Source organism: Notolepis coatsorum, assembly GCF_963971535.1.
Source record: "Notolepis coatsorum genome assembly, chromosome: 1".
Taxonomy (NCBI): domain Eukaryota; kingdom Metazoa; phylum Chordata; class Actinopteri; order Aulopiformes; family Paralepididae; genus Notolepis; species Notolepis coatsorum.
This window is the reverse complement of record NC_140165.1, coordinates 129,024,513-129,037,069: the sequence shown is the minus strand read 5'-3', so window position 1 is coordinate 129,037,069 and position 12,557 is coordinate 129,024,513. Positions and strand designations below refer to the sequence as shown.

Here is a 12,557-nt window from a genome sequence, read left to right as displayed (position 1 = left end):
GGCAACACTGAAAGATTAGAGCCGACAACGTTGAGTTTTCCCCACTCCAATGTGCGAAGATTCCTCCTCTGTTTTCTTTAGGAACCGGATATCAAAATAGGTCAATCATTGTACCATAACGTTATCATCTTTGACATAGCTTAATTTTAATTTATCCAACCCGCTGCTGTTCAAAGCTTTCTGAAATGATAGCCATTTGGATATGTCTCCAGAGCCAGAGCTTAACGCGCGGAGAGCGCACAAGTTCAATAGTCAGTTGTCCACTATGTTGCATACGTCGCCTTGCATTAGACCATCTATAATTATTTATAATTCAAATAGTTTGCATTTTTTTTCTTGATTCTGCAGCCATACGGGACGTTCCACATTCATACTATAGGCTGCCATGGAATACATCAACTGAGAGACAACGTTGGAGAAGTTTTACTTTATTGCAGTAAACCTACACAGTCTGTCTGGTGCACAAAGCTCTGCATAACGGACAAACTAATTGTACTCTGAGGGGGGAAATAATTGCGTTCTGCAATCTGGCAAGAATTTCTAATTCAGAAGCGTTGATCCGTGTCTTGACGCATTGCCCGGGACTATTTTGTATAATGCTTAAAATGGACTTGGAGTAGCAGCCGTGGAGGATGAGAGGGAGGTAACATTTAGTGGAGGAGAAATAAGCAAATATAGTCAAGGTAAATATTATATTTATTATTGTTATTGTTATTGTTATTATTATTATTATTATTATTATTATTATTATTATTATTATTATTATTATTATTATTATTATTATTATTATTATTATTATTATTATTATTATTATTATTATTATTATTATTACTTATACTTTATTATTTAAATTATATTGTATATTTAATTAAATTCTGAATAATATAATAACATATTAAATACAATAATGTTCTTGTAAAGAAAGAAAGAAAGAAAGAAAGAAAGAAAGAAAGAAAGAAAGAAAGAAAGAAAGAAAGAAAGAAAGAAAGAAAGAAAGAAAAGAAAAGTGCATGTCTAGCCCACATCTTTTGAAAACATCAAGTGTGGCCTAAACATTGAAATACAATTTAATTTATAACATAATTACATTTATTTTCAAAGAGACACAGGCTATCCAGCCATGGCCGTTGTGGAGATCAGTTGCTCCATCGAGCTGAGTGGCTGGAACAGCAGCGCAAGCGTTGGAGCCTCTATCCCCTGCAACCAGAGTGTGTTGAAGCCCCCTTATTCTCCTGAAGCCACGGCGGTCTTCGCTACTGCCATAACTCTTATGGTAGTCTTCACCATTGTGGGAAACATCATGGTCATCATCGCTGTGTTGACTAGCCGGTCACTCAGTGGTCCACAGAACCTGTTTTTAGTCTCACTGGCTGCAGCAGACATTTTAGTGGCCACACTTATTATTCCCTTTTCTCTGGCCAACGAGCTGCTTGGCTACTGGTTCTTCAAGTCCCTTTGGTGTGAGATCTACCTGGCACTGGACGTCCTGTTCTGCACCTCCTCTATTGTTCACCTGTGCGCCATCTCACTGGACCGCTACCTGTCAATCTCACGTGTCACCTACGGTCGCCAGCGGACTCCGACACGCATCAAAGCTGCCATCGTGGTGGTGTGGCTCATCTCGGCCATCATCTCCTTTCCGCCTCTGCTGTCTCTGAACAAGAGTGAGCCAGGAGCTGAGGGGACCGAGCGAGGGCCTCAGTGCCAGCTGAACGATGAGCGCTGGTACATCCTCTATTCCACCGTCGGCTCCTTCTTCGCCCCGTGTCTCATTATGATTCTAGTCTACGTGAGAATCTACCAGATTGCTAAGCAGAGGACGCGGTGCCCGCCAGGAGAACCCAGGAAAGACGGGGTGGGCTGTGCCACTCCGAGTCAGACCCCTCGACACGTCCAAGCCAACGGGAATGGAGAGGAACACAGCTCACCACCGACGCCACAGAAAGCCTCCGGTGCCAGACCCCCTACCCTGGCCATCACCCCCTCTCCTGCCACAAAGAAACACTCCCTGTCCTTCCCTACTCCTACCCCTAATAACCTCCTGCACCCCCCCCCGTCCCCCTCCCTGGCCCCCACACCGGTCACAGCCTCCCCTCCTACCTCTCCCCATGGCCCCTCGCCCTCTTCGGCCTCCCCCTCGCCCTCCTCCGATCTGCCTCAGCCCGCCCCCCATGGCAAGAAGACCAAAGAGGAGAAGAAGAGGAACAAGCGGGAGAAAAAGGCGGACAATAACAACGGGGACAGCTCGAGCACAGAGAGTGACATGGAGCACAGTCATGGAGGGGGCCGGGGCAGTGCCAGCATGGCCGGCTCGCCCGCGGGAGGCGGTATCCACTCCCCGGCTTCTGTCCAGCGCTATCGGGAGATGATAGCCACCTCGAAGGGGTCTCGGCTGATTCCAGGGAGGAAGTCTAAATCGGACAACAACCCCGGGGCGGCCAGGCGTAAGGCCATGGTGAACCGGGAGAAGCGCTTCACATTTGTGCTGGCGGTGGTGATTGGTGTGTTTGTGGTCTGCTGGTTCCCCTTCTTCTTCTCCTACTCTCTGATGGCGGTGTGTCCCGACACCTGCGCCCTCCCAGACCCCCTGTTCAAATTCTTCTTCTGGATCGGCTACTGCAACTCAAGCCTCAACCCGGTTATATACACCATCTTCAACAAAGACTTTAGGAAAGCCTTCAAAAAGATATTGTGCAAGACCACCAAAGGCACTTTCTTTTAGAGAGGAACCTCTGTATACTGTACAGACACGAAACATCTTATCTTAAGAAGGACCTGAAAATGGCAAACTGTACTCTCTGAGGTTTAAAAGCACAGTATTCTTTCTCACTGACATCACGAAGGGCCGCCGACGTGTTGAACGATGGAATTCCAGTGTGAAATTCAGATCTTTGAACTGTGTGGGCACTCCTCCTAACAGCCACAGCCTGTCTACGCATTACATGACTGGGACTCAATAACGCCAGCGCCCGGTCAATATGCACATCACTGAACTTTATACTGGGCGCATGGCTAAACACGGACAGACGAATAGAAGTGGAGTCTGTAAAGGACAATGTTTTGAGTCCCAAGGGTCAAAATTAATAATGAGTAGTGCCAGGACTGTATGCCATGACACATAATGGGGAGAGGTGTCTAAATGTATTGAATATCCTATCTGTTTCAAGAGATATTATTATTATTATTATTATTATTATTATTATTATTATTATTATTATTATTATTATTATTATTATTATTATTATTATTATTATTATTATTATTATTATTATTATTATTATTATTATTATTATTATTATTATTATTATTATTATTATTATTATTATTATTATTATTATTATTATTATTATTATTATTATTATTATTATTATTATTATTATTATTATTATTATTATTATTATTATTATTATTATTAGTCAGTTAAAGATAGGGCTACAACATAGGAGAGATGTATAGGCTACATGTAAAATTACCTTGTTGGGGAGGACTGACAAAGAAGAGAAAAGATGCCCTATAAAACAACTGGGAGCTTGGGATTAAACAGTAATAGACAGACTCACTCATAGATCTGAGTGGTTATTAAGGACTTCACTACTGTTCAAATGGCTGTTTCAGTGGGAGAAGAAACATGATGATCGAGGAGAAGTGAACTCTGCTACCTGTGAGCCTAGGGCACCTTGTCTTCAGCACAGAGCACGAGGAGCACACAAGACTAGCACTGGTTTCTTACGTCTGCAGTCTTAGTTTACTCAGCTGCAGGGCTAGCATGTGTTCCTGCTTAGATTCTATCTAAGGAGAGAGAACAACAGAGCTTTTCTAATTATCCTTACATCCAGCAGCAAATAGCACACACACACACACACACACACACACACACACACACACACACACACACACACACACACACACACACACACACACACACACACACACACACACACACACACACACACACACACACGCACACACACACACACACACAGACTTGTGGGCTTTTATTTTGAAAGACATCTTTGTGCTTAACACTTTGCTTTTGGCCTTGGTCGTGTAATGGACAGCAATGCATTTCAATCACTTACATTTGTCTTAATTGATTTTCTTACCCTCCTTGACATGCAGAAAAGCTGTTTAGTTTTAAGACTTTTTAATCTGAAGAAAAGGAGAAGAGGAAAACGTAATTGAGACAAGCTCAAAACCAGACAGCACAACACCCTTGGGGGCAGGATGACCTTTATATTTCCTGCTCTTTAATAACTCGGTCTGGACCATCTCCCATCGCATCAATGGACTGGACCGGAGACTCTCCTGGTGTTCAGAGATAACATCAGAACTGTTGCTTCAGAGTTTGGACAATCCGTAAAGAAAACAAACAATCAAAAATGGTGTCCACCTCTGGATTGTAACTGACTTCCACACGGGTACAGATATGTGAGTATGTATGGGTGGGTTGGTGGGTGGGTGTTTGGAGGGGGGGGGGGGGGGGGTTGGGTGCATGAGAACAGACTCGTCTTACTTGATTAAGGATAGATTCTAATCAAGGTCTGGTCAGAAATCTTAGTTCATGATAGGTGACACTGAATGGACATTTGACATTGACAATAATTATAAATGATAGACAATACATCAATGGACTTATTACCTGACTCACAATTATGCCTACATAAGTCAAGCTGTGAACTCTGTGGCTGAGTCACTCTTTGACCAGTTGATTCGGTACATTGCTCACAGCAGAACTCTGTAATGGTACACTGCTCTGTTGCTGAGAGGTACTCACAAAGAGACTGATGTTATGTGAGTTTACACACAAAGAAGGCATCTGTAACTGTGAATGCTATACAGGCATATCAACTCTATGGGACAAGGGCTGTCAGCAGCAACGCTCGTCTACACTCGTTGTCTAATTCTGCTGACCTGTGTGTGTGTGTGTGTGTGTGTGTGTGTGTGTGTGTGTGTGTGTGTGTGTGTGTGTGTGTGTGTGTGTGCGTGTGTGTGAGAGAGAGAGAGCACTCATGTGATTGTGTATGACTGTTTGTGTGTGTGAGAGAGACTGTGTTTGCTTTTTTGTGCATGTGTTTGAGGATGTGTGTGTGTGTGTGTGTGTGTGTGTGTGTGTGTGTGTGTGTGTGTGTGTGTGTGTGTGTGTGTGTGTGTGTGTGTGTGTGTGTGTGTGTGTGTGTGTGTGTGTGTGTGTGTGTGTGCGCTGAGGCCCTTCTTTTTGTGGCTGCAGCATGACTGAGTGCTTATCATTATTCAACTTTGGTGTTTTTCTCAAAATAATGTCAGTGCTATGTATTACTAATCTAATGGTAAGTTAGTAAGAACAGCAAATAAATCTACTGATTCAGGCCTCTCTGTGCTGGGATAGATATGGGCCATTTGTGATGGACAAAAGTATCATAAGCCTATAATATATTGAAAAAGTATTAGAACTGGGTTGTGAGTCAATGACAGTGTTAATGATGTTGAGTGCATGGCTTTTTAGTGATTACCTTCAAGGGACCAAAGAGCCTTAGGACACCAGCCTGACTCAGTGACATGTGGCTCTGTGTTGATTGGATAACATATTATTAGATAGACTTGTAGGTTCGAGAATACTGTATTATTTATTTATTATGAACATTTTTGTGATTTCTGTCTGTTACATATTTATTATGTTTTCCCACCAGGGACTGAACAGTTATCCTGAACGTCAAGTCAAGTCAAGGTGATCAAAGAGCGAGAACATTGTACAGATTTTGAATAAGTTGCGTGACAAATTAATTGATTGCACTCTGTTAGAGTTTTGGGTCATATTTGCGTTGAACTAATTGAATTAATTCGAATTTTGAATCGTTCATGATGCAAAACCTGCAATGCAATCTGTATTGTTTTTGTTTCCACTGGTCATCGTACTGTAGATTGTACAATCAAAGATATAAGCACACTCATAATCACACCATCTTATAACATACTACTTTTCTGAATAATGTATGTAACCAGACATGAATGTGCTGGTTGAACCGTCTGGTTTCCATTACAATTTGGAGGGGTTTCAACAAGATTTTAAAGATATAGTCAATAGCACATAAAGTTGTTAGATTAATTAAATAATAAATCAAACAGGTGGCTAACAACTATGCTTGTCTAACTGCCTCCCAACTGAAATCGAAAAATTCCTATTAGAAATTCTCAATTGGATATGTCATCATCACAATGAAACAAGAATTCCTTCACATGCCACAGATCCATGGATCATATGAATACTAATAGCAATACTATTCAACCGCATTCCCACAGCTGTATGCGGTGCCGGGCATCACATGTTGACCAAGTTGCAAAGCCAGAACTCACCATAGTTTTCACCTAAAAAGTATACATAAACCTAATCCTTACATTAAAGCTGGAGTAGGCAACTTCTGAGAAATGACCAAGAGTGCGTTTACCTGCCCACCAGCCAAAAATTTTAGCAAGCTCCGCATCACTTTTTAATTAAGCCTGTGCACGCGCAAACAAAGGTTTTCCACAGATTCCCAGAGGCATCAGCAGCTTTAAGCTGAATTTGAAAAAGAAATTATATATATATACTGTATATTTCCTAGCTTCTGATCGGCAGATGGTTTTGCACATTGTGTGTGTACATCTGATTGTCTGAATAAAATATTTTTGGCTTGATTATCGATTTTTCCGAAGATATACAGTAGCGACATTAAAGTTTTCGGCTTTGCCAACAAGTGATGTTGCTTTGTTTATTTTAGAATTAAGAATTGTGGCTTTAAGGTGACAGATTCACTATGCCCTTTGATAGAGTAGCTCATTCCTCTGAACTCTGGAGTTTCTTTGCAGTGTTTATTTGGACCATAAAGATGGTTTGAGCCTTTCCATCTTCTGTCCCCTCGTAATACTCCTTATCCAGTTCTGAAATAAAGCAGTTTGAAAAAGCATGATATGGTGTCTATTTTAATTATTTATTTTTATTAAAACGAATACAATTAAATGATTACAAAGATAAACATTAACTGAAAATGTATCATTATTTTTGTTTATGAGTTACAGCATGTCACAAAAGGCTTATTTATAAGTCAAACTCTTCCAAGAATCAATGGGCACACACCCAACATTTGTATGGTCAAATACAATTACACACTGGGCCTTTTCAATAGACTATTCAATTAAGCTAGATGACAAAATCCAATTACTATTAGTCGACTATGAATTTCCTTAGTTGAGGACATCTGTAATAATTTTATTCATAATTATACAACACACCATCGGTAATTCCCTCTACATTGGGAGGGATGTCCTTAGGGAGCAAGCTGACATGGGATGAATAGAAGATAGAATGAGCTAAAAATATCAGATTGTGCTTTTGCAGTATATAGTTTAAAGAGAGAAGATTCTGCATACTGTATTAAGCCTGCAACTAGAACGTTATATTAAATTATAATTACATAAACAACATTTCAATCCTAAATGCATCTTCCTCGGGTCTAAAAAATAAAATTACTAACAGACATTTATTTGTACCGCATATGTCTGAGATTGCGATGAGACAAAGGATTTGCATAAAGTGTAATAAATTGTAATAAGTCCCGTATTATGAAAAACTACATTCACTCAGATTTAGCAAATGTATAGGCATCATAGCAGCATGGGGGAGGCGGGAGGGAAGGTACAGGTAGTAGAAGACATACAGGTACAGATCACAGAATTATAGTAGGCCTACAGTGGAGAAGTAAAAAATAAAAATAGAATAAAAAGGCAGTGTACACAATATACAATATAATTAACTCTGGACATGCGCATATGGGCAACAAGGTGTCTCAGTTATATTTGCCCTACAATAAATATAGTTATAATATAACTATATTTACTATTAAACGAGACCTCAAACGATGTGCGGTCCTTGACTCGTCCTTAGATTGTTCACATGCAGCGTTGTGCAGCGGGATCAGCTCATTTGCATTCAAAGCTACAAACACAGACACAGCCTGCCGAGAACAGGACTGAGATAGAGGGGTATTAGAGGCTGCTATAATGCATAAACTGAGTGGTATTTTCAACCAAATAAAGATTTCAAAGATATGTTTTGGGGACCTCAGAGACCTATATTGACTTATATAAGTATAATATGGGACCTTTAAAATGAGTTGCAGTCAAAAACAGCCTTCAACTCTATGGGGAGGTATCTTTCTGGATATTATAGTCCAATAGTGGGAGAGCAGTCGGTGGAACATCATTTATCGCAGTGGGACAAGAGAAGTAGGCTATGGCAGATTTAATGAGATCTATATCTATAGAATACACACACACACACACACACACACACACACACACACACACACACACACACACACACACACACACACACACACACACACACCACACACACACACACACACACACACACACACACACACACACACACACACACACACACACACACACACACACACACACACACAACACACACACACACACACATTCCACCACTCGGACACAGACACACACACACCCCACGTAAGTGCAACCCCACCAGTCATGTTCATGTTTAATTTCCATATTCATAGCAGTGGCGTTCTTTAACAGGAACATGTTGAACTGATGACTTACTGCACAGTAGCTGAGAGAGGAGGAAGAGCTGTTTACAGTGTGATATATTCACAGAGGCAGCCTCTCTCCACACTACGGGCCTGTCTGGAATATAAACATGCCTGATCAGCTGGAGTGGACCCTCTGAAATATGGATGGAGAGAGCGCCTGAACAACGTGTCACAATACAAACACTCATTAGCTTCATGTTCACACAAACATACTCCCACAGGAAATAGATGCACACACACACTTCACACACAAGTGCACACGCACGCACGCACGCACGCACACACGCACACACACACACACACACGCACACACACACACACACACACACACACACACACACACACACACACACACACACACACACACACACACACACCACACACGCACGTGTGCACACACACACCACACGCGCGCGTGTGCACACACACACACACACACACACACACACACACACACACACACACACACACACACACACACACACACACACACACACACACACACACACACGCAGGTACACACACATAAACAAACACAGACACACACACACACACACACACACACACTCACACACACACACACACACACACACACACACACACACACACACACACACACACACACACACACACACACACACACACACACACACACACACACACACACACACACACACACACACACACACACACACACACACACACACACACACACACACACACACACCATTTTCAGATTCAAGATGGATGTGGCATTCCTCAGTATGAATATGCATGTGTTTGGGGGGCGTTCCACTGCTGACACTGTTCCATTTCCAAACCCCCTCTCTATAATACCCCACAGCTTTCACCACTCTATAATTTGGTTGTTTGAAAACACCCTCGAGGCAGGATGAAACATTTGAGAAAGAACACTGGCTGGCTCACCCTGTTGTAAGGTAGAGATATTAAAATGCACTTTGTAAAATAAATCTGAGATGGAAATTTAGTTCTTAGGGCGGACTGTGTCGATTTATGATAGAGCTGCTTTGGGTATTTATGATTATGTATGATTGGATGCATTCCTCCTGAAGACAGGGTACTAAATATATCTTTATGTGTGTGTGTGTGTGTGTGTGTGTGTGTGTGTGTGTGTGTGTGTGTGTGTGTGTGTGTGTGTGTGTGTGTGTGTGTGTGTGTGTGTGTGTGTGTGTGTGTGTGTGTGTGTGTGTGTGTGTGTGTGTGTGTGTGTGTGTGTGTGTTTGGGTGTACATGTGCATGCAATAAGAGGCACAAGTGTTTCTACCCTGCTTATAACATTACTTTAATCACTTGTCTGTGACTCTACAAAATCAGATTTATCAGATGGAAGGACATTTCTTAATAGACATAGAAGCATCATAATAAAAAAAAAAACAGGCTGCATTTCAACTAGGAGTATGATGATTTTCTTTTAGAGAAACAACATTCTTGCACACATTATCTAATTAGGAATAAGACATAAGACTCTTATGATATTCATGAATCTTCATGAATACCAAGGTGGATTATTGTGCCCCCATACCATTGGAGAATAAACCAGTGGCATAATTGTCACATTATTATTACTGTTGACATGGGGCTGTGCTAGAATAGCTGTATTAGCACCATGTTTCCTCCTGTCTTGTGATGTCCCCATGTGGAAATTAAAAAGAAAGAAATCTAATCTAAACTAACGGCTATGATTGAGGAGTTCCTGACTTACTCGTGAAGCAAGGATGAAACTGGTACAGCTCTGCTGAATCTCAGATGACCACAGGGTGAGAGGGATGAATTCTGCTCTTGTGTGAGACTTCTGAGAGACGTGACCAAATATGAAGAGGGGGAGAAGGAGATCTGTGTCTTTATTTAGCCAGGCCAGCAAGGAGAGGTCACGTGGTTCATAATGACACACAGACATGTGCACACACACACACACACACCCACCCCTCCCCCCACACACACACATGGTGCACACATGCACACATACACATTCACATACACTTACTACACACACACCGATATGTACATAGATACTGTATGTATGTATGTATGTATGTATGTATGTATGTATGTATGTATGTATGTATGTATGTATGTATGTATGTATGTATGTATGTATGTATGTATGTATGTATGTATGTATGTATGTATGTATGTATGTATGTATGTATGTATGATAATGTGTGTATTGAGCTGTACTGTATTGTACCCATTCTGCAATCTGTTAATAAAATTTTCAATCAATCAATCAATTCAACTTCAACTCCAATGTCAAATCCATTCTGCTATATGGCTCTGAAACCTGGAAAACCACCACTAACATCAACAATAAACTGCAGACCTTCATCAACCATTGTCTGAGACGTATCCTCAGGATCTTCTGGCCAAACACAATCGCCAACATCAAGCTGTGGGAATGCACCAAGCAAGAATCGGTGGAGGTCCAGCTGACCAGGAGAAAATGGAGCTGGATTGGGCACACACTTCGAAGACACAAAACCGCAATAACCAAACAGGCATTAACCTGGAACCCACAAGGCAAGCGAGGCAGAGGAAGACCCAAAAACACCTGGAGAAGAGACACTGAGCAGGAACTCAAGAAAAGGGGACTGACGTGGAAACAGCTGGAGAGGATGGCGCAAGACAGACGGGGGTGGAAACTTTTCATCAATGGCCTATGTTCCGAAAGGAATAAAACGCCTAAGTAAAGTAAGTAATCAATTACATGCCCACGAACATGCCAGGGACCTCAGTTCAGATCAGATGAGCAGGATTACATGTTTGACCTGCCTGGAATGTTGCCTGAAAGGAGTAGCGGACTTGACTAACGATTCAGTGCTAACGATTGACCTATCTCAAAGTCCCTCGGAAGCAACAGTTGCGATTTGAGGATCAAGAAAGGAGGTCGGTTTGAGATAGGTCAACTCGCCTCAGGCTACCACAAACATGCCAGCCTGACCATGTTGCCTCCATTTTACAGAATAGGTCATATTCAAAATGGTGCCCCATCTTTACTGAGGTTACTGTAAAAGATCAGGACATTTCTAGACATGGTTACGGCTGTTTTTCCCAGTGCCTGTGTCACTTCCCCCCACCCACACACACACCGTGGTTGGTGAGTTTGGCCAATTGTTAATGCCGGACCTCATTCTAATTATCACCTAGAAAATAGATTTTATATGCCTTTTTTGTGCTTATTTCTGTATGTACACTCGACGTGACACGAGGGAAACCTCAGTTGCCTTTCGTGTTTAAATAAAGGTTTGAAATGAAATGAAAAGTGTACAGCTAATAAACTCTTCCAGCAACTCCTGCAAGCACGTCCTGCTTGTTACATTATATAATTCTCTCTGTAATGGGTGCCACAGTTTGCAAGTAGGCAGAAGAGAACTAGAGTGTGTTTTGTTCATGATTTTCACACCCTCATCCTCTTCTCTTCCTGACCTCTTTTAAGTGAGCCCTCAATAGTATGATAAGGCCCTCTGTGCCTCCGAGCAAGGGTGAGTGGTCGAGGGAAGGGAATAGGAATTCAGTGCTAGAGTGAAGACATCAGGTAGAGATTCACTGCACTACACCCACGTTTGCTGGGCAGTCTAGGCTATAAAATGTTTTGGTGATATTTAATTGAATACCGTCTTTACACTACTGACCTATACATTAAAATGCCGTTGCAGACCTGGTATAGAATTATACACAATCAGTTTCCACAGGTGCTCATTCCCCTTTCACCTGATAATGTCACGTCCCCCACTCCTGCCTAGCCCTCAGTCATCTCCTCTACTCCTGCCAAGCCTTTAGTCCCCCTTCCTCTCTCTTTCTTTCTGTACCTATTCTCTCTCTCTCGCACTCTCTAAGTCTAATAATAATAATAATAATAATAGTAACGTAAAAATGAAAATAACGTAAAAACAGTCATTTGCTTACCAGTTTGGGAGAACAGGTCCGCACAAACATTTCCGCTCAGTGGCAACCGGAAGT

The 12,557-nt window shown here is 41.8% G+C and overlaps 1 protein-coding gene across 1 annotated transcript; it reads left to right on the top strand.

The window, feature by feature from the left end:
• Positions 1-625: 625 nt before the first annotated feature.
• adra2b (adrenoceptor alpha 2B) lies at positions 626-2,748 on the top strand. The gene is made up of 2 exons (XM_084312218.1): positions 626-683; positions 1,102-2,748. The coding sequence occupies exon 2, from the start codon at positions 1,121-1,123 to the stop codon at positions 2,720-2,722; it is 1,602 nt and encodes a 533-aa protein (XP_084168344.1). The 5' UTR covers positions 626-683; positions 1,102-1,120; the 3' UTR covers positions 2,723-2,748.
• Positions 2,749-12,557: the final 9,809 nt, after the last annotated feature.